Source organism: Tenrec ecaudatus, chromosome 4 (assembly GCF_050624435.1).
Source record: "Tenrec ecaudatus isolate mTenEca1 chromosome 4, mTenEca1.hap1, whole genome shotgun sequence".
NCBI classification, from domain to species: domain Eukaryota; kingdom Metazoa; phylum Chordata; class Mammalia; order Afrosoricida; family Tenrecidae; genus Tenrec; species Tenrec ecaudatus.
The window spans coordinates 179,890,385-179,913,997 of record NC_134533.1 but is presented as its reverse complement, the minus strand read 5'-3'; the positions used below and the strand labels follow the sequence as shown (position 1 = coordinate 179,913,997).

Sequence of the window (23,613 nt, the reverse complement as noted above, 5' to 3'; positions counted from 1 at the left end):
ACAATATCCACCTGACATCAGCAACGATATCGCGTGTTCCAAGTCCTCTTCTAAACCAGGCCTGAACCTCTGGCCGCTCCCTGTCAATGTACTGCTACCACCGTTGGTGGATCATCATCAGCAAAGTGTATTTGCATGTGATATCAATGATATTGTTCTATAATCTGAGCATTCTGTTGGGTCACCTTTCTTTGTAATGGGTGCAAATAGAATTTTCTAATACTATTCTGAAATATTCTGTTTTATATTTGTTTCGAGGATGTTTGTAATTGCTCTTTTGTACATCAAGTATTATATTTCAGATATTTAATTTATTTTATAGTTGTGGTATTGGTCTAGATAAGAGCAGTCATTCTAAAAGGTTTTCTGTCTTGCTCAGCTACCTTTTCTGTGATCTTTTGGCGACGGAGAGGACTTTTGCTTTTCACACTTTACCCACTGATGTTTCCATTTTGCCAGCTTTTATCACTATGTGTCATAAATTAGGAGGGAAAAAAATCTAGGGAACTAACCATTGTATTTTGTCTTGTGACCTGAATTCCCTAGTCAATTTGCCTTCTACTTTTCACCTCTCAAAGTCTTCGTCTTTTTTCCTGTATAATTTCTAGGGCGTTTCTTAGTACTTCTCAGGAAGAATAGAAAAAAGAATGCCCAACCCATCTTCCTGGCAGTGAAGGATTATTATCACCTTGATTTTAAACTTGATAGAAAAGGGGTCCGGAAATGTTGGCTACGTTGCCCAGGATTATCCAGCTAGAAGTTTGAGCATCACGAAAGACCTTCAAATAAGAACATCCAAGTCAGGCTGACTGGGTTTGGTTCCTCATCTACCACACGCTATGAAAATTATTACCAAACCTCTCATTTTGGCCACCGACACAGTTGAAATCTGATGAAAGCTAGGATCCTCCTGTATAAAAATACATTTATGTACGTGCAAAATTTTGTACGCAGTTTGGGTAAATGTTATGAACTTGGTTTGGGGGCAGAAGTATGTGAGAGGGCTGGTGAGAGGAAGACCCTTGATGACATGTTTTGAATCAGTTGCTGCAACAATGGTCTCAGACAGAGGAAAGATGGAGCACAGCGACGATCATGAGGATGACTCAGGACTAGGAAGTACGTCGCTCTGTTGCACATAGGATTTCTATGAACACAAACCTAGCAACAGCAGGCCGGTGTGTAGAGAAGAAAGAGACCATGCTTACGAAGGCGTAGTAAAGTCTTCATTCAAAAACCATTTCTTGTTTGAAGAACTGATCTCAAGATTCAGAGAGCCTGAAGCCATGCCACGAGGAGGATACTGTCATAGGGACATTGTAGGAGTATTCAGGAGTAGTAGCTAGACCAGAGTAACCCCTTCACTAGCACTCGGCCCCTCCCACCCTCTTCTTACGCCTTACCCCTGCATGGATGACTCTCCTGGACAGGCAACTCCTCTGGGTTCTCCTGCACGATGAGATAAGAAACCACAAACAATACCAGTTGCTGTGCAGTTTAGTCCAATTCTTGGTGATCATATAGGACACAACAGAACTCTCAGAGGGTTACCAAGGCTGTAAGTATTTTTAAACAAGCATTTACTTATTTTGCACCCCATGTAAATATTTTTTCTGGCAGGAACTGTTGGCGTTTGCTGACCTTTGGGTTCCTAGTTCAGCACTTAACCTTTGTTCTTTAATGGAGATACTGCCCCTCCAAGCTTTCTTCATTTGCTAGGTGAGTGTGAGTAGGAATCCTGGGCAGGAGATCACTGGAAGATTCCTGGGGTTCTACTGAATAGGAAGCAAACTACAGTGGATTGGACTTTGAGGGTGCATATAAGCCTATTGCTGTCTCCTGGAGCTCAGCATAAAAGTGAAAGTCCAATTGATCATTGGAGATGCGTAGAGCAGCAGATGAGATGGTAGAGGGGAGAAGGCCATGGGAATAGAAGAAAGGATAATGTGTAATCAAATAACTGTTGTGCTCTGCCTTTTATTAGCTGTGTAGCCTTCGATGAGTCTCACCAATGCCTTGGATTCTTCATTCCTTGATTTGTACAGTGGAAGTAATAAGCCCTGCCCTGCTTATCTCCTGTGATTTTCAGGAGAAGTAAATAAGATAAGGTTTGTGGAGACTCTGTGAAGTGGCAGATGCTGCCAATATTGCACGTTAATTTTAGATTTGACTAGCGAGGGTAACATTTCACTTATGTAGAGAGTTGTTATTTCACTGTTGAAGGTATTTTAGTGAAAGGACAAAAATTGGAAAGCTCTAAACATTCTACTATAAAACAATAGTCTTGTTTCCTCTACTTAGAGGGAAAATGTCCCAGCGAACACGGGAGTTCTCCCTAACAAAAACAAATATGTTCTCAGGGAGCACACCAGCAGAGAAAAAGCAGAGCTTAATAAAAGGCATCTATAAAATCAGTCAAATAAAACATTAAATGTTGTGAAATCACCCAATGTTTTCATTGCTTTTCCGGAGTTTGTTTTGTGCGTGGAGGCAAAATGATCATGAACAATTTCAAAGTAAACTCTTTGAATGACTTCCTGTAGAGCCCTAGGGAACTGGGAGCATTCTGGTGGCCTGTAGGTGAGGAAGGGCCAGGTGGAGCAGCTAGTTTAATTGTATTATGACTTGGAGATAAGAATTTATAATAGCAATTATCAGTATAAACCAATGAGTCCACTGCCAACTTCAGAAAGGAGGCATCCCTTTGAAATGCCTGCAGGCCCAAGCTGCACATGCTTTTCCAGTGACTTGGTGGCTTAATAATTAATAATCTCTGAGACTTACGCAAATGATTTTGCAAGAGCCCATATCGCAGGGTGCTTTCTTCACCCTTGCTTCACTAAAGTGTGAATGTTTCGTTGCCAATTTTTTTAGTTGTTTTGAGCTGTTCATCTAAAGTTTCTGCATTTACAGAGCTGTTCTGAATTGACCAAAGTCATTTTGTCCTTAAAAATGTTTGGCTCTGGTTCATAAAGGAGAGAGTTGGGAATGAGTGCTGGCCCAAGGTTCTCCATATCCTTGTTACCAGCTAATGTGTAAAAATGAAAATAACAGGTAAAACTTATTAGCAAGTCAGTACACCAGTATTGGTCTTTTCTATAAGCAAAACACTCTAATAACACTTTAATAAAACACTCTAAGGGCATTTTACAGGAAATGGTCACTCCAGGAAACGTATAATTTACTAGGAGCAGAATTCATTGTATCTGTAATCAGTCTAAATGTCAGCAGTGTCAGGATCTTCCTTGACTGGCTAAAAAGGGGTCTAGGTAGAACTCTGCATCTTAGGCCTCCAACTCTACTCCAAAGGATACAAGTCTTCCTACTCTACCCATGTCAGGACAGGAATACCCAGGGCATCCGTTAAAGCCGCCCACTTAGCTTGAGCACTAATCATTTCACCAGTGAAAACTCATTTCTGGGATCCATTCTACCAGTAGAGGTTTTTAATAAATCGTTTTATTAAAAATCCATTATACCACTAAGTTTTTTAATAAATCATTTTACCTTGCAGCTCTTAGAACGGTCCCTACATTAGTTGTATGAAGCACATTTGTACTTACGTTGCCATCCTTGTTTCCAAAACATTTTCTTTTGACGTGAGCCCATGGGTCTCCCAGGAAATTTAACTGAAGATACAGATAGCTGAAGCAATGGTAGTAATTGCCTCTGGGTACTGTCTTTTGACAAGATTTTTGCATGGGCTACCACTATCCCGAAGTCATGATAGTTTTAGAGTTCAAGCGATTTAACAAGCAGATCCCATCTAGGCCTTAAATTGAATGAATGCACTTTGATATGCGATGCCCTGCAATGTGTAATACCGTCCATGTGAAGAACAGATTAAACATAGATCCTGAGATGACTTTTCATATCGTTGTTCAGATGCCGGATTAAAAAGCAAATCCACGTTTAGACATATTCTAAGTCAAGGACACTGTATTGTTAAATGATTTGTGACATGAACAATTAAAATAGTTAGAAAGAAAGCGATCACTTACATTTGATGAACAGCTAACCGTCAAGGCTAAGTGCTGCAGTCTGGTTAATAGCTACTTACTGAACAAATGAATCACTGTGGAACTGAGGAAATGATATCAAAAGGAGAGCAACATTGACCAGCACTTCCTAGAAGGAAAAAGACTGAGTGAAGCAACATAAACAACAAAAATTCAAAATTGAGTTTTCTGTTTGGTGACATGAAGAACTGGAGATCACTATTTTCCCAAGAGTCAACTGGTGGACATAGTGTTCATGGACATAACTTCTCTCACCAGACACGAACTGTATCCATCTCTCTCTGTATCATTCTCACTTTTCGGAACCCTCTCGCTGGGCTCTGTAATGAGGGCATTTGAAGAGGAAGTTAGATAAGCATCACCAGCCTCACATTATCATCAATGTAGATTTTTGTTATCCAAACTTATCATCTTCAAAACAGTCCTTGAATATAGACTTTATTTATGATCTGTCCTCTCACTCACAAGTATTTATTAGGCAATAAATATGGAGTCAACTTAGAAAGTTAATAGTATGGAAGTCACAGTTCCTTCCTCCAGAAGGTCACAGGCCCGTGGAAGAGGCCAAGACGTGGCCCTGGTCAGTCTCACACCTCGCTCACCTTGGACTAGGCGCCTACCAGGCACCATTCTCACAGTGATGGTAGCAGAGCAAGGGCGCAAACCCACGGTGGCACGGCAGAGGCACCTGACCTCCTCCGACTTCCCATGGGGGGAGGAAGATTAAGATCAACACCCCAACTCTAGTCAGTTCCTTGGAGGAGGAGGAGATCAGACATGTCTCCATCCTGCAACTATGTTTTCCCGATACTAATGAGCCCACTCTATGTCTGTTGGGTAAAGGCCACACAGAACTCACAGACAATACTTAGGACTATAGGTCTTATTGGGAAAGTTAGAAGTGACTCGGGAGATTTCTTCTTAGCTTTGCTTACATGCATTCCTCTCTCCAGCCCTCAGTTTTGCAGGGCTTCTGCTGGGCCTCTCCTCTCTGTTGCTTACTACACGTGCTACATACATGCATACAAGAGCCGCTCCACTGCTAAGTGCCCAGAGATCCCGTAGTCCACCAGTAAGGCCCAGCCAAAGGTGCGCAGCTCTAGCTCTCAGTGCAGGCAAACCTAGCTCGACCAAGTGACTTAGAGGCACCTCACTACACCAACACCCTTCCTGCCCAAAGAGACTCAGCTTGCCCACTCTATGGGCTGGGAAGCCAGCCCACTGCGTTATCTCCTGCTGGTCTCCTGCCAGGCTCTTGATTCGGCCACTGCCGAATCTCTGCTGCTGATCGCCAGGACCACTTACCTTGGCGTCATACTTTTCAGTATCCTATCTAGAGGAGGCTCTCCAGGCAGTGATCCCAGGTGCAAAGGATGCACTCCACTCCAGGCACTTTTTTCTTGGTGGTCATGAGATTTTTCCCCTCTCCACCTCTAAGATGTCTCGTTTAAAGTCTAATGGGACAGCAAAGCCAAGCAGTTCTCACTTTATTTTCCTATACATGGTCGCCTTATTATCAAGCTACACTATTTCCTTGGTGAACCACAAGTGTCTCACACTTGTACAGTCCTGTCCAGTCATTTGCTGAGAAGACTAATTAGAAGGGTCCTGTAAGTACCAATCATGCAAACCTATAGTGAGCCTCTTCTTGCTTTATGTCTGCTCTATCCTAATAACCGAAGCAACTGAAATGGCCTAACCTAGGGGCAAAGAGGCCAGGAGTTTCCTTTGCCTGAGTTGGAGGAAGTTCACAGTCCCAAGGCAAAGAATATGGCTTTCGGGTGAGATGCAGAATTGGTGTCAATCATTCAATAAGCTTTTTCTTCACATCTATATGGTAGACATTCTGAAACCATTGCTTTAAGTTTATACAGGTGTTTCTGCTGTTGATCTATATATCTGTAAGATCCTATGTAGCTATATTGGGGTAATACTGTTTAGAATGCTTTCCCCCAAATTCCATACTTCTACCTTTTCTGCCTTCAATTATCTTATTTTTTGTAATTAAAAATATTTTAAAGCACCTATTAATAGTTTGTTTAAGCATATGGTACGATAATAGATTTTGTTAATATATGTAAAGATCTACCATCCAGGAAATGAATAAAGGAGACACATGTTTTATTCACATTTTGAAGTCAAGAAATATGTATGCTGAATATAGGGAGTATTGGCTAGAGGGAGTAAAATGTGTAATGGTGAAAAAGAAGTTCAGCTTTTCTTTCAAAGACTTTAAAGTTGGTAGGGTACAATGCCAACAAACAGACATTCAACTATAGAAGACTCTAAATCATAAGGAAAAATGGAGAAAAGAACCATAAAACAATAGCTTCCTGGGAGAGGAGAGGGGGTGTTAGGCAGCTAGGGAATCACAAGCCGTTCCTCTGAGGAGCTTGTATCACGGATGGTCCTTAAAGAGCAGTGACGCTCGCAGATTTATTCTCATCTTGGTGCATCCTCGTTTGCTTCTAAATGGAAGAAAAAATGGCCAAACGGTGATAGCTGAGAATGCAGTCTGATTGATTTGCTTCGAGAGGAATCTCCCTGGCATTCCTTTTAGCTGCCAGTAACCCTAACAGCCACACACCCAAAAGGTCAAAGGAGTAGAGAGCTCTTGCCTAATGATTTCTGGGGAATGTGGCCTTGAAATTAACCACACTTTGATTCAGTTAAAAAATGTGTGTGTGTGCATGTGTGTGTGTACATAGGATTTGTGAAATTGGAAGGGGGATGCTATTAAGCTGTTTGACTTTGCTTCAAGTTGTGTTTTACTGTTTTAAACTTGATGAGCGTTTAACAATTACTTTCCTTGCTTTTGAGCAGAGTCTAGAATTTTGTGTTGTTTTTTTTCCATCTGCAAAGGACCACTTTTTGGTTATATGTTTGAACTGCTGGTGTGACCATACAGTAAAGTATGTTAAGCCAAATATATAACAATACCTGAAGCTGAAGGTATATTCCCATCCAAGGAGACTAAATCAGTGGTTCTCAATCTGTGGGCCGCCACCCCTTTGGGGGATTGAATAACACATTCACAGAGGTTGCCCGATTCGTAACAGTAGCAACATTACAGTTATGAAGTAGCAGTGAACATAATGTTATGGTTGGAGCTCACCAGACCATGAGGAACTGTATTCTAGGGTCACAGCAGCAGGAAGGTTGGGAACCACTGCTCTAAGTGGAAGTCAAATTGACGAATGTTTGGCTGTCAAATTGTAATACCCATCTGTTTGCTTATCTATGAGTCCCTCCATGGCGCATATGGTTCAGCACTCAACTACTGGCCCCAAATTGGTGATTTGATCCCATCCAGTGTGTAGTGGTTATGCTCTGGGCTGCTAACTTCAAGGTCAGTAGTTCGAAAGCACCAGATTCTCCTCAGGAGAAAGAAGAGGCTTTCTAAACCTGTCACGAGTCACAGTCTCAGAAGTCCCCAGAGGCAGCTCTGCCCTGTCCTGTAGGGTCACTTGTGAGTCACAACTGACATAAAGGTGGCGTGTTTAGTGTGGTTTTGAGTGTTGCATCAGAAAATAGGCCTCATTATCTGCTTCCAAAAGGTCACAGTGTTGAAAATCCTATTAAGCTGTCATACTCTGTATACACCGCGCACACGGGGAATTACCTGGAGGGTACCTGTAAACAACCACAAAACCATCGATGTCATTGGGATGATTTTAAAATGGTCATTCGTACTTGCCTCAGTTTCACAAGACATAGACAATTTAGTGAGATGTGGCAAAGGCAGGCAAAACTAAATCCACAGTACTGATATACATTCGTTTGAAAAAGGCCGTCAGTGTAACATTCCACTGGGGAATCACACATCTCAAAGGAGGATCCCTGGTAGCAGCAGAGTGGGTTACCACTGCTGCCCCTCAGAAGGTCAACTGTTTGAAACCACCAGCTGCTCCAGGAGAAAATAAGGCTTTCAATTCCAGGAAAGATTTATAGTCTGAGAAACCTGTGGGGGCTGTTCTATTTTAGGGTTCTACTATAGGGTCGCTGCGAATCAGAATTGACTTAATAGCAGTGAGGCTTTGTTTATATGTGTGTATGTGTGTGTGTATATATATAAGATTGCCTTTGTAATGATTGGACATTTATTTGCTACAATATGCTTTGAGGAGTAAGGAAGTACATGTATAATATTCACAGGAACTTGGGCCAATTTAGAAGAAGAAAATAAGGAAATCAATACACTTCTCCATTCTAAAGAAAGGGAAGCAGAGGTGACATCATACACGCACTAAAAATCTAGCCTGTTTCTAATAATTAGATAATAGAATGTCAAATAATTAGGTAACAGAATGCCTTCTCTGGGGTTATGACGTAACTAGGATGATGAATTATAGATATATTTTCAGTTTTTATTATCCCTTTTGTTCATTCATCCAACAAACATTTCTTTTTTTTTCCAAAGCTATGTATTTAAATTTTTTATTATCTTTTTAAAATCACTCTATTGGGGGCTCATATAACTCTTATCACAATCCATACATACATCCATTCTGTCAAGCACATTTGTTGCCACCATCATTCTCAAAACATTTGCTTCCTACTTTAGTCCTTGGTATCAGCTCCTCATTTTATCCTCTACCTCCCCAACCCCTCCCTCATGTACCCTTGATAATTTTTTTAAGCAATTTATTGGGGCTCATACAATTCTTATCACAATTCATACATATACATACATCAATTGTATAAAGCACATCTGTACAATCTTTGCCCTAATCATTTTTTCTCTTTTCTTTTTTTACATTTTATTAGGGGCTCATACAACTCTTATCACCATCCATACATATACATACATCAATTGTATAAAGCACATCCATAAATTCCCTGCCCCAATCATTCTCAAGGCATTTGCTCTCCCAACAAACATTTCTTAAGAATCTGTTACGTAGTCGATTCTGGAAATATAAAAGTGAAGGGAAAGATATAATTTCCCGTCCTCAAGAAACTTGGAGCTGAGTTGGGGGAGAAGTTGGAATTAAAGAATGGGGAGTGATTGTAAAGTTATAGCTCTACTAACCACGGAACAGAGAGGCACGTGGCGCCAAGGTGATTTCTATGAAAGGATCGGCTTAGAGAGGTTAAGGAGTGCTTCCCCATTAAGGAGGTTGTGATTTCACATGGATTGACCAAGGGGTAAAGGAGAAAGGAGGAAGGGAAGGACTGCTTGAGGGGCTTCCACACCTAGGAGGCTGGCGTGGAAGGGATAAGGGTCATGTTCAAGGAATTTAGCGAAGGGTCTTAGCATACAAGGGGGAAGAATGGAACACAAGTTTATACAAAGGTTAGGGACAGAAGGCATGTCAAAGAAGTTACTTTCTATCGCTTCTCTTTATCTAAGAGCAGTGGAAAACCACTAAGATTGATTCATTTCACAGTTGGTAATTCCGGTTTTGAAATATTGACCCTAGCTATGGTTTGAGGAACTAACTGAAAGGCCCAGATGACCTTAAGGAAAGGGGTTAGGAGACGTCTACTCAAGCCCATGCAAGGAATGGCGGTGGCACAAGAGGACTGGTAACATAGGAAGCAGAGTTGGGTTTAAACTTCATTTCCCTCCATTCTTGAAGTAGCTCCAGCTTTGGCAAGGCTGTTGGTGGTCAAGAAGATGCCCTGTTCACTTGATTTCATGGTCCTCCCTGCATCTTAAAATGAGAATGGGGGAAGCGGCATTCCCCCCGAAGGCCAGCAGCAGCTGCAGCGCTGCGTGGGGCAATAGTGACAAGACTTCAAGTGCCAGAATAGCATTATCCAATTCAAGAAGCAACCAGGACACACGTGAAAGATAAAAGTGATTCTATTCAGACCCCGTTTCCCCGAAAATAAGACAGTGTCTTATGTTAATTTTTGTACCCAAAGACGTACTAGGTCTTATTTTCAGGGGATGTTTTATTTTCCCATGAAGAATATGGTACACATTTATTGATGAACAACAAAAAAGGAAATTTATTACCTGTATACAGTATGGTAGTAGTAGTCATCACAAACCAGCTTAACCAGACAAACTGTGAATCCTAAAGTATCAAGAATTTCTTGTTAGTATCATTATTTCCATGTTCAACAATCTATGGTACATTTACTCATTTATTTAATGACAGTCATGTCATCATCTTCTGGAACATCATAACAATCCAAACCTTTATTTTCGGGGGGATGCTTTATATTTCAGCAAGAGGCAAAACTGTAAGTAGGTCTTATTTTCAAGGGATGTCTTACTTTCGGGGAAACAGGGTAACAACTGACCGAACAGAAGGAAAGCAGAATCATCTTAGACAAAGTGGGTTGCCCTCCCAAAAAAAAAAGGAAAAGTTTACCCTCTTCTGCTCCCTCTGTTACTCGTTTTTTGCAGACAAGAGGGCATTACAGGGAGGCAAACTTAGCTGTTTAGCTTGGTCCAAGGCGCCTCTTAGTTTTGTCATCTTCTGTTGTATTTGAAAGGCCGTGAAGAAAACGTGTCGGATGTTCCGTGATGGCTGATCATTTACCATTACTTGGCTGATCATTTACCATTACCACTCCAGAGCCTCCATCCTCAAAATGAATGTGGCACCACACAGGTGCTCCTTAGCGATGCAGACTCTTAGGCCCTGCCCCAGGCCTGCTGAACCCAAATCTCAAGTTTAACAAGAGTCCCAGGGGACCCAGCAGCTCAAATACGATTTAGAACATTGCCGAACTGTGTCTTGCAGGGAGACCAATGACTCACGGAGTTACCAGGCACACTTACCACTTACTGTCCAACGCCACAGGCATCCCCTGGTCATAGTGCGACCAGGGACTTCGCGAGGATGCTTGGGGAAATGTGGGGCGAATGTGCAACTACTTGCTGAGCTATGTGCACATCGTCTTGCCCACTGGGAGGCATTCCTGTGTCCTGGAGGAGGGCCGCGGGGGCCAGTGAGGAGTTTACTCAAGTCCTGGGAGGGGCTGCTCGCGGGGCTATAAGATCCCCAGCCTCGCCAGAACCCGACGACTGGGAGGGAAGCAGAGGCAGAGGTCCTGCCCAGCTGTGGGCGAGGAGTTTCCTGTTCCCCCCGCGGCGCCCGGGCGAGGTGGAGTGAGTCACCCGCGCGCACGGACCCACCACCCCCGCGCGCGCACCGCCCCGGGGCCGGAGTCGGTCCCCCGCGCAGCTCCCCCGGCCGCCGGGGGCCCCCCTACGCCTCGCCGGCTCCGAGCCCCCTCCCGGCTCGCTCGCGCGCGCGCGCCACATCTGGCGTGCACATCTGCCCGGCCGCCGCGGCGCGCGCGGGGTTCGGAGAGGGCGCGGCGGCTCGGCGGGGGCAGAGGGAGGCGCCTGCCGTCCGCGGCGCGCCGGGCTCGGGCGGTGGAGAGCCGCGGGGTCTGCCATGGGCCGGGGACTGCTCCGGGGCCTGTGGCCGCTGCTGCACTTGGTCCTGTGGACGCGCGCCGCCAGCTGGGTCCCGCCGCACGTCGAGAAGGCGGGTGAGTGCCCCCCACCCCCACCCCAGCCCAGCGGGGGCGGTCGGGACGCCGGGGCTCCCCTGCGCTCGCCGCCTCGCCGCCGCGTTTGACAGTCGGCCCGGGACCGGGCGCCCGGGCGGAAACTGCCCCAAGTTGTCGCCCGCGGCGCCCCAGCCGCGGGGCGCTGGGCACGGCCGGGACGTGGGAGTTTGCTCCTGGAAAAGAGCGAGAAAGTTCAAGTGGCGGGGGACGCGGGGCACACGGGGTCCCCTTTGTGCCAGCAGGAAAGGCGTTGCGCCGCCTGCCTTCGAGGCGAGCCCCCAACCCCGGAAAGGGAAGTTTGAGCAGCCGCTTCTCGGGGCGGCCGGGGAGCCGCGGCCCGGTGTGGCCGCCACTGCAGCCCGCCTGCGGGCAGCCCGCTCACCTGGGCCCCAAGGCGGCAGCGCTCACCTGGCGAAGCCGGGCGCCCACCACGTTCTCCGCGAGACCCCCCCTGACGTTGCTAGTTGCTTCCCCCCACCGATCTGGAAGTGGCTACACCCTCCCCGCGGGGTTCCCAGGAGTGTGCCCTGGTGTGCGGGGCTGTTGTAGAACCGTTTGGGGGAAAGAAGCGATTTCCAAAGCCCAGTTACCTGCCAGCCCCCTGGACGGAGTGGGGTGGGGAGAGGGGCCCGCCAGGTGGAAGGCGTGGTGCTATCTGTTGACTGCTTGGTATTAGGCAGGTTGTCGTCAAGGGGTTGATGGTTCTCTGCAGTTGTCCTTTGGTGGAAATTGGAAAGGTGAGTATGACACAAGTTCTGTCCACCCACCAACTCGATCTTGATCTCAGAGGTGCAAAAACACCAAAAGGCAAGAACTGGGAACCGAACTCCTGAAACCTCAGACGTTTTGCAGCCATGGTTCACCACGCCGAGCATCTGCAGCTGTGGTTTCTTTCGTTAACCGTGTTTGGGGCCACGTCATAATCTTTCTGGGTTTCAGTTCTTATCTGGGACATGACACAGTTGGCTGCAGGTAATTTTATGCCCCCTTTAACTTTTTGCTTCTCTTAGTCTTGGTGAGTTGGAGATGTCTTGTGTAGGTGGGTCTCTGCGTGGAGTCGATGCCGACTCACAGCGATCCTGTAGGACAGGCTAGCACGAAGCTGTGGGCTTCTGATAACTGGCGAGGTTGTTGACAGGTCAGGTGGCACTGAGGCACGTGTCTTATTTTCCAGTGGGCACAGAGAGACTTCCCTTTAGTTGTGTGCGCATGCTCTCGGCAGCAGACTCCAGGTAAATTTCACAGAGGATTCTAAGTAGCTTGGCTCAAAAATAATAACATATGGCTTATATTGAAGGTGCCATGGATAGACGTTTGTAATGGAATGAGGAAGAAGTGTACTTTTACGCAAAATATTGATACAGTATACTTGAGTTAATACATTCTCCGTGAATTGTTGTTAGATATTTGTGTATCTTGTGGTACAAGAATGCACCAGTGTCTTTGATTTTACAGCACATTCTCCAAATCTGAGCTGTCCTTGCATAATACCTATTAAAATTACCCCCTTTCTTTGTACATTAAACACCAATACAATTTTGATTTTAGATGATGAAAGGAGGAAATTAGTGGGCCCTGATTTTACTAGTCTATCAGGGTAGGCGTTGTGTACAAAGATCAGATTTATGATTTGCAAGTTTCAAACTCAGCTGTTCATTTTATTGAAACTCTACACTCACTTTTTAAACAATTAGTTTGAAAAGGCTAATGTTTTAAGTTGGAGTTTTAAATAGTTTTACAAAACCCACACTTGTTTATGTCTTCATGGACTTAAAGTTTCAGAATGTTTGAACTACGGATTCACTGTGAATTTGGATCCATAAATGAATCACATTATGTTTTTGAAGAAGATGGAAGATAGCAGTGGTGATGATGAGAAGCCTAATGCCACTTGCATTTTAATTTTTCCGTGAAGTACATAGTTACAGAATTTTTCCAACATAGTTGGTAGACTGTCAAGCCAGGTTTTCAAACTATCTCAGTCTAAGATATGAAAAAAAAAAAGGCATTGGTCTTAGTCTCCAGTGAGGCCAGCTGAAAGAACATCACTCTTAGTTTTAGTAGATTGCTAAGAGGACCGAAGATTTCTATCGAAGAACAATGTCACTAGGAAATGTATTTGTACATTTATTTTGTTTTTGATATGTTAGTTTCACTCTTAAGAAATCACATTGGTGGGAGAAAAACTCACCTATCTAAAAACTCTTCGGAGTAAGAAAAAGTTAAGTTCTTTGAGGCCTACGTGTGGTTAAGAGGCATTGGATAAACAACTTTGTAAAGTCAGTTAAGAACATGCTTATTCTCTGAAGGTCAGAGAGTAGAAACCACTGGCCCCAAGATTTGATCTTTGGCTTGTTTACTTTTGTTTTCATACAACGAATTTTCCCCTCCAGGCTACTTCCTTTAAGAACATCTAATTTTTTAACTTTATGGTTTACATGAAATACAACTCCTTTTGAATTCACAGTGTTGATTTTTGAGGTCGTTTTCCTTGGTGACATCAACTCATTGCCCATGTCATCGGCATTAGGCTAAGTGCTTTGAATTTCAAGTGACTATTGTTCCTCAGTATCAACATGACTGTAAAATTGTTTTCTTTAGGTTCATTATTTTTAAACCCGTTTTCCCAATTACCAGCGACATTTTATTGTTGCCATTGTAATTACTCATTCTGCCCTCCCGGTGTTATTTATTGAGTCTCTCCATATGCCAGCAAGTAAGCTCACCATCCTGAATGAATCAGGCTGGCATGGGCTTTGCCCTCGTTGAGTTTGACTTCAAGGGCAGTGTTTGAGCAAGAAGAAAGATACTGAAACCGTGTGCTCAGAAGCATGACTGAACCCTGGCATTTTGTTTGAAGACCCCCATGTCTTCCAAAGACCATTCTTTTGTTGTTGGATGTTGTTGTTGTTTTTTCCGGATCCCTGTGAACATGGTGTTTCATTAACCAAGTGTCACTTTGCTCTCTCTGCTCTGTTGTTCCAGGTCCCAGGGGCACTGTGTTTCATCCGACTGGGCATTCTGTAGGCAGTGTGATGACCACAAGGTGCTTGTTCACCTTCCCTTTGAAAATAGCCTGGTGGTAGAAAAGGGAAGGGCAGAAGCGTTGAGATCAGCTTATCCTGGGTCCAACCCCTTCACCCATTTATTGGCCAAGTTTTTGTTGCAAGGTACTTATCTAGAAGCCTTGCCGACTGTCTTATTTTGATTTATATTTTAAGAGCTGCATGTCAAATGTAATCTTCTTAAACCTGCTTGAAATACCCAAGATGAGCTCAGTGTCCCCTTCTGGATAACAGTTAACAATAGTAAACTGAAATTATGGGTATGTCTTTTGTGACCTTTGTCCATTGGATGTTTCAGTCTGCCCACCTGTTCAGTCATGGGTGACTGGCGGGTCTTACTTATTTACATTCAGGGCACCTAACTTTCCCAGAGGAAATGCGGGGCTGCACCTCTACTGGTGGACCTAGGGTCACCAAGAGACAGCGTTTTTGTAACCCCCAAATCACTGTTTCTTGGGCAGTTGTTTTTATGGTAAAATCTTTCCTTTCTGGCAGAGTAGCTTAGGCTCTCATCTACGTAGGCAACTGTATGGTTCTTACAGTGTGGAATTGTCTCTTCTGAAGAGTTACAGGGGGAAAAAAATTGTTTTCCAGTTTCCTAGAAATTTTTATTCAGTTTTTTTTTTTAGCATTGTCAGATTAACCAAAAGCAAGGTAAGCACAGGTTTACTTGTGCGTACTTACTAATTTGCAATGTGCCATTTCACAGGGCTTTTTTTCACACCAAAGATTCTGTTTCTATGCACAGCTGGCCTCTATCTTTCTCCCAATCCCAAGGTACCTTCCTACAGACTCTGGATGAAGGCCACTGTGGAAGTTCTAACCCCTGACAGGGAGGGATGGAGCGCCCAGCAAGGAAGGGAAGCACAGGCCTGCTTGTGCTTCCTTATGTGCTGCAAAAAAAATGTGAAACTGTTCACTACCAAGTTGTCCTATCTGTCCTGTCCTGTAGTTACCAATTATGACTTACCGGTGGGGGGGGGGGGGCTTTAAAGCCGTTGGATTAACATTTGAAAAGTTTTTACAAAAGAAATGATCCAGGAAATACAGATTATTTTTTCCACCTCTGGAGGAGAAAGATGAGGCTTTATACTCCTGTAAAATCAGTGTAGTCTCAGAAACACACAGAGGCAGTTCTGTCCTATGAGGTGGCATTGACTCCATCGCAGTGAATTTGGTTTGGTTGGCTGTTTTGTGACAGGGCCACAGGACTGTTGAAAAGCAATTTTTGTGAGAAAAGTGAAGTCCTCAAAGTCGAAATTTAGTTATAAATATTTTTTCAAATCAGAGTTTGATATTTTGGTCAGGAAGCAATGAAGCAGAATTGGCCTAAGGTCCCATAGGTCTGATGCAAGGCACCCGAAAGTGTCCCTGTGGAGGGAACATCCTTCCCGACTCCAGCGCATGATTTCTATAGCAGGGTCCATGAAACGGCTCACCATCTCACCGTATTAGCTTTTATCCTCCGGGCCCTCAGGTGGGACTTGAGCAGATCTACTTTAGGATTTTCAGCAGAAACGTGCCAGCTGAGAAGCAGGCAAAGCAAGCAGGCTCACCCCTTGTCCTGCCCTCCCTCCACTGCGGGCAACAACGTGCTCCCCAGGGACTCCTTGCTTCTGACTGGGCCAAGATAATGATTATACTTCTCTGCCAGGCCTGTCAGGAGGGATCGGAATGCTGAGCAGGCAGATTGGCTTCCCTCCTGGAGAAGCCCATTGAAGGGAAAGAGGAGGGAGGAGGAGGCTGGCACTTCATGAGACTCTACCAAGAGCCAGCCACTTGACATTACTGATCTCATTTAATCTTCAAAAGAAACGGGCAAGATATGTTTTCTTACTGTTATGTTATGGAGGACAGCGAAGACTGCTCAAGGTCACCTTGAGGTGGGTGTGGGTGTGGGTGTTTGTAGCTGTGTTTAAGCTTATTTTGTAGCCAGTCTCTCGAGGTTGGTTTTTCGGTTTTTCCATGTAGAGAAAGAAAGCTCTTGTATCTGTTTGTTAGGAAGGAAGTTGGCGAGGGTGCGCCGAAGTGTAACAGTCAAGGGAGGAGGAACTTTCCTCGTCACAGCTTCATTTCAGTACCCCTAGATTCACAGATTTTCATTTTTTGTGTGTAATCTACCTCCTTCCTGGTTGTTTTCTGCACTGGAGAAAATCAAGATAAGGCAGAGGCTTTGTTACTGTGATGGCTGCTTTGGCAAGGGGTCCCTGGTCTGGTAGTTTTCCGTGGTGGGATCTTGCAGGAGACCCAGGTTGTGACCATTGAAAGCCATTGGGCGAGTACCCATTTCAAAGGGGTGCATTATCAACCCAAAATTCCAGTAATGTAGGGTCTGATCTGTAGACAGGTGTGGTAGTTACAGAATTTCATGTCAACTTGAAGAGATATAGAAGTGTAGGGGTGGAGTCTAGCCTGTCAATCAGGTCACTCCTTGTGGGGACGGCCTTCTCATAAGGAGGGCCTCTCTCTGCTGTTCCTTTCTTGCTGGCCGACCCTGGTTGCTGCATATCCTGGGATGCGGCTGCCGCCCTTGGATCCACGTGACTTTGCACCCACAGGCTTGCGATGTTCAGGCATTCTGCATCATTGATGTGGCGGCGTGAATTTGAGGATAGACTTAGGGACTAGTATCGGCCTTATGGACTTGATCTGGACTGGGCTTGGATATTTGCTAGCTATAAAGCTCCCTCTTACACATATAGAGCATCACTGGGTTTGTGTCTCTAGTCAACCTGGCCTCACACAACAGGCGTTAAGCTACTGCTGATGAGGACAAGAAAAAACGGAACTTAACTCAATATGCTAAGACAAGGGGACTACTTGACTTTTGAGGCTCAACCCAGTAAAAGGGCTTTAAATGTTAGCAATCTTTCCTCATTCATTCTGTCAGCAGTGCTCCTGCCACTTACTTGTGATCAACCTCTTAGATCTTGGCGTTTATCTTGGGGTAACTGTTGCCTGGGTGTAGCTCACCGTATACCCTTTTGCTTCTGGACCTTCTGTTCTTGAGGGCTCCCGAGATTTCTCTGTTCTATTTGTAGGCTCAGAGCTACAGAGCATCACAGTGGATTTAGTGCAGCACCAGAACCTATCGCGGCTGGCATTCAAATCTAGGAAAGGCTACATGCTATCAAGACAGTTGATTTCTTTATTTTGATGAGCTAGCCCCCTCTGCACATTTTTTCAGTTGTACATCTAAAATTTAGGACTAGCGTGTGGGCAGGGCTTGGACAACCCTTTGGCTTTAGACGATACTCCTTTCATTTTTCTCTTACCAAGCCCTTATCCATGGGTTCAGAGACTCACAGGTCTGAGTCCATACACCTTTCCTACTTTCATATAATGTTTTGGGCAGCTGGGAACCTAAAACGATCAAGGCAGTGATCTTGAACCAGCTTCTGTGGCCTACAAGCACAGGCTTAACTTTCTACGGACCTTTGTTGGCATTGCCACGTGCACCTTCTATCTGAAAGATATAATGAAACCAGTTCAGAGTGTGTGTGTGTGTGTGTGTGTGTGTGTGTGTGTGTACGTGCGTTAAAGATAGAACTTAGGTATCCAAACACTTTCTGAAAAGACCTATCCTGATTTGGACCCAGATCGGCTGCCTTAGGAACCTAGAGCTCTATTTGTTGTACTACAGTGAGACTTTGCTGCCCTGATTGAGTAAAAAAAAAAAAAAAACTTCATTATCTCAAGGGTGGCGGGGAAGTCTTGCATATTAACCAACTTAACCTCCATCGCTCTCTCACTCGGTGCCACTGAGTCGATTTTGACTCACAGTGACCCTGTAGGACAGAGTAGAACTGCCCCTGTGTCTTTCAGAGACGGTAACTTTTTATACAAGTAGAAAGCCTCATCTTATTCCAGCAGAGAGACTGGTGGTTTTGAACTGCTGACCTTGGGGTTCCTTTTTAATCTCCATCGCTGGTAATAATGATAGTAAAATGTGGACAATATGCCAGGTCGTCAGACATTGTGCTCATCTTGTGACCTCGATGGGAAAATTAAGTATGTATATCAAGTGGTTTTGCATATTGGCTGAATCATGGAACGGTTATGCCATCAAGAAGGCTAAGTATTCTTACTGTATTGGGTGCAATGGGGAATGTTCAGGATGTAGCAGACATGAAAAGGACAGATAATAGCGCACTGAGGAGCATTTACCTTGAATCCCGTGGAACTGAGAGCCTTCTCCCGCACAGAACACTTCCTGTTCCCCAGAGGGGAGCCCTAACAAAGTGCTTAATCAGTGTCCTCATCTCCAAAAATATTGAATAAAATTTGTGCTGCCTTGAAGAAGGAAACTTGGTAGCGATTCCCCAAATTTAGAAGCCGTCTGAAATATGTACACGATCTGGCTTACAGTGAGGCATGAAGTTGCAAGCCAATCATTCCGTAATCTGTTATACATTGATCAATGAAAGCTGCTAACGACTGGATTACTTTCCCACTTTTTCTATAGGTGATACTGCAAAATGTTATTGGAAAAGGCAGTTATGGATTATGTAGGAAAAAATATTTCAGAGAGCAGTCAGTCTGACAACTTAATAAAAATATTTGATTTCTTTTAAATTTTCCCTTGCTATGGTGTTTAGGTCTTTGGAAATTTTGTTATTTCTTATGACGCTATTTTTACTTCTAAACAGACATGGTCATCCCTAAATTTACATTTTTGACATTGTCGTGATGAGTGCCTTTTAACTTCCACAGGAAAGGAGTCTACACATAGTGGTAGAATTTCTTTATTGGTTTAGGAAATAAATAAGATAAATAAAATGTTCCCACTGATTGCAAACAGAAACTCAGATCTGTGTTGTTAATGTCTCCAGACCTATTTTTAATTTTATTTTAGGTTTAGCCAAACCCTTTATCACCTTCCTAGTTTAGGGACCACATGCCAAGTAGAAAAGAAGTGGCAAATACATAATTATCACAGTACCTTGATCTTAAATGAAAGGGAACCTTAACCTGACCCTGAGGTTGTGATTAAGAGAGGCTGCCTCAGAGACTGCTGGAAAAGCCTACAGCACATTGACCAGGAGGCAAGGCATCTGGGTGGCTCATGTGTCTGGGTTCTACTGGGTCTCATTTTCCACCCGTGCACAGCAACAAGACTTGGACAGGATCCTTTTCTTTTTTTAATTTCTGGTAAATTAGAGTCGTCTGTTACTCAAGGAAATCATTGGAATACTTATAAACCATTACACAATTCTTATCTAATCATAATAGAAAATTAGTTTGCATTGACTAATTCTGTAACCACCACATGGAGTTCTCTGGAAATGACTACCGCCAAAATCCGTTTTAAACACAACCCATATTTATTTGAAAATTCCCTGCTCTAGGTGCCTGAGCATGTGTCCCAACTAGATGGTATGTTTACTTGCACGCAAAGCTACTCCTCCACAGGAAAGGGCTTTCGTGGTTTTGATGGTGATGACGGACGTCTCTCTGATGAGTTAGTTATTGGTAGTCTCATTCTCCCTTTCCACTGGACTGGTAAGGATGTCTGTGAGGCTCTCTGCTGAGGTAGAAAATGGCCAAAGTTGGCACATGTGTGTTGCCATGGAGAAGAAAGACAACTCTAAACTCTATGTTTTCATGGGGAAAGGGAGGCCATGTGTCTAGAGACAGTGTTTTGTTGGCTTTCAAACATTTCTCCACCCCCTTTCTTAAAATATTCTCAGAAAAGACAGAATTTGCTACAGATTGGCAGGTTTCAGACTGCTGTTTGGGCAGAGGAGGAGTACCTCTGAGCCCCATAATTGAGTTTCAGAAGAGTCTGCAGACACCAGTTAGCTCAAAGTAAGACGCTTTTAACTATTGCTGTGAGCAACCGTCTCACGACAGGACTGAGTCAGTGAGTGAGTCCTTGGCACAGGCCGAGTCTAGGGAAGGGATTTTACTCCAGTATCTCTTTACAATTCTCCCATTCTGTCTTGAGAAACATATTTGGCAGCTCCTCATTGAAGAGTAGATGTTTCTTGAATCTTTCAATATATTTAAATGATTCTATGTTACCATATTTTGATACCGTAATTATTTTTTGAGGCTTTGGATTCATTTTCTTATTATTGTTGTTAAAACATACACACACATTACCGAGACGACTTTCACATTTACAGTCCAGGGGCTTGCATCTCAGTTACTTTTGTCTTAAAGAATTAGCTGTACCTGTGGTTCAACACTCAGCTGCTAACCAAAAGGTCCATGGTTCAAAACCACGAGCTGCCATTTTGTGAGAACTGTATGGCAGTCTGCTTCCTTAGCGAATCACAAACTTGAAAAACCCTGTGAGGCAGGTCTGTGATAGAATCTAAATCCGTCAGAATTGCTTGAATGGCAGTGGGTTTCATGGGTAGTTATTATGCCCTAGGTAATCCACTGGCCCCAAGAACCAGTTCACACAACTTTCTGATATTCCAAATCATTTCATTTTATCATCTTGTTCTTTTGCTTTGGGTGTCTGAATTTCACTTTATTTTGTTTTTAAAGAGGTAAGAAACAGAAACTTTCCATTGCAGCTTCTATCCCATGCTACTTAACAGTTGCATGAACGCTCACATGTATCAGAACTTTTAAATCTTAACATCCAGAACGTCTTAAGCAGACGGTTACTTATAACGGGAACCTCATTCCTGCATAATCAGTTGGTCTCATTTTTGCTCTTGACTTTTGCTCCCACAGTGCAAACCTGACTTACTTTCTGACATCTGTAAGACTCTGATTGGTTTGTGCCTGCAGACTCCCCTTGTCCCTCCTGAGCTCGGCAAGATGTGAACATTGTACCCCTTCCCCCAGACATTGTTTTGAATAGGTGACGAAGCTTCTGGAAGAAGCCTCCCATGGGCTCCGGTGACTATAAGAGGTCAGGGACTACGCCTTGGGTCTTCTCACAACAGGGAAACAAGAGCATCAGAGGACATGTGGGGGTGAGCCCGCTCCACTCTCTCCCCCCTCCCCCTGCGCATGCTTCCTGCACTGTCTCATTTGGACCAGCGTCCTCACACAAACTTTTTGTTTTCAAATGGTGAAATTGTGACCATGTCTCTTCCCTAAATTGCATTGCAGAGCCGGAACCGATCTGACAGCACTTCCCCACCGCCACGACAGAATTGCCCATTCCCTGCCCAGAGTCTAACCCACTTTGAAATGAAGCCTGGTCTGAAGGTCACTTTGTCTGTTGTGGTGCACCTTCCTGATCTCAGTCAAGCCCCTTTCTGTTCTCATGCACAACAGCTTCTTTAATAGCCCCTTTCTTATTCGCTGGCCCTGTTCACAAAGCCCCCAGGAGCGAATTGTGTGTATATTTTAACTTCCTGTGAAGCAGTGGCCTGGGATTTGATTCTGCTTCAAGGTAACTCCTTGTGTCAGAGAACGTACCCCAGAGAATTTTCTATGGCTGAGTTTCTGGAAGCAGACTGCCAGAGATAACACCTCCCCACGCCAGCCCAGCCCCCAGCCCTCACCCCCAACACCTCTGGGTGCCATCTGAACATGTTAACAGTGCTTTACAAGGACCTCTTGGCTGGGGTGAATGTTCTTCGAGGAGCTACCTTCTGTTAGAGCCCTCCGCAGGGTTGAGCGCACACCTTCCGGCTACCAGGTAGCTGCTCTTGGTAATTCAGGGCATGTAAACACGGGGAAAACTGCTGGTATGGCTAAGACTGCGGTGACAACTGTTTTTGTAAACTTGCTAGACGGCATACTTCTCACCACCCAAATGGCTCGGCTTTGGTGTTCTTAACTGGTTGTACTGTTGTCTGAGTGGCCGAGAGCCACGGTTGAACTTCCAGTTGGAAGTTGCTCTTTGTAGTGCAGGTTGGTGCTGTCTGCATCTTAGTTTCTCTGACTCTGGGGGCACTGCGCTCCTCTGTGGTGAAGAGTGTTGTTTTCCATCCATCACAGACCACCTTTGAGTCCTTTACCTTCTGGTGTTAATGTGTGGGAGAGGGCCCCGCGTATTAGGGTTTCAATGGCCAGAGAAAATCTGAGTGGACCTTTACTGAGTGGACTTTTTTTCGGATACTTTCTGGCTTTCATGTTTCATGCAGACCCGGCTTCCAGGCAAAGGTCCTGCTCCCCTTGATCCGCATCTGTGAAGGCCCTCTACGCATGTGTCAGAGCTCTGCTGACGTCAGAGCATTATACGATGTGGGCAAGGAATAGCAGCCTGCCTGTCTATGGGGGAGTAAGGGGAGAACTTTAAAAATTGAATCACAATATTCTATAGCACTTACTGTCAAAGATTGAAATATGCAAGTTTTTCAAAATGTTTGTGGAAAAGTTCCATAATCTTTTAATTCTATTTTCCCACAAACTTTTTGAAGTCCCCTTGTAGCATGCTCTTAATTAGGTGTATGATTGGTTGGTTACCTTTCAGAAGTTGTAAACAGTTTTAAGAATGTTATGATGGAATTCACAGACCTGTGTGTGATAACTGTAGGATCACTGACCTTTGTTCAACAGGGTACACACTAGCTCATTTTGCAGAAAAAGCATTTTCACAAATGCAGAGTATTACGCTCTGCCAGTTTTAATAATGAGGACCCAGTTTTAATAATGAGAACCCAGTTTTAATAATGAGCACCATGTGGTGTCTTCAGGCATGACGTGAACATGGTTTCCCAACAGACCAATATTAGCTCTTTGTTTGAATATTTCATTCTGCATTAAGTGAAGATGTATAGAGCAGATCATCAGTTTTATATCTAACCTCCCTTTGTCTTGCCCTGTTTCCATCTTTTTTGGGCCCATCTCCCATTTGTGGGTTATTATCTGTCTTTTCAAATTAACACCCGTCTTCCCTCTAGTCTGTCATTTTCCTCTCTCTTACTTCCTCTCCCACATCTGGTCAATGCTAACTTCTGGGATGACTTCTGATTAATTAATATTCATGAGTAAAAGTATCATTATTAATTAATTGAATAGATTACCATTAGTTTTAACCTCACCTGCTCCATAGTATTGGTACTCCCCAAAGTTTAGCTTCTAATATGTAAATGAAATTTGACTAAATATTATTAATCAGTTCACTCCTGTTCTAA

General features: G+C 44.1%; 1 protein-coding gene across 2 annotated transcripts in view; it reads left to right on the top strand.

The window, feature by feature from the left end:
- Positions 1–23,613, top strand: part of TGFBR2 (transforming growth factor beta receptor 2) — a 606,522-nt gene that overhangs the window by 500,454 nt on the left and 82,455 nt on the right. Inside the window, exon 1 of one of the 2 annotated variants that reach the window (XM_075547109.1) lies at positions 10,983–11,477. The exons of the other annotated variant lie outside the window; for it this stretch is intronic. Coding sequence (XP_075403224.1) covers positions 11,381–11,477 — 97 coding nt within the window. The 5' untranslated portion in view covers positions 10,983–11,380. Of the gene's footprint in view, positions 1–10,982; positions 11,478–23,613 lie in introns of those variants that run through there. 2 annotated transcript variants of the gene reach the window in all.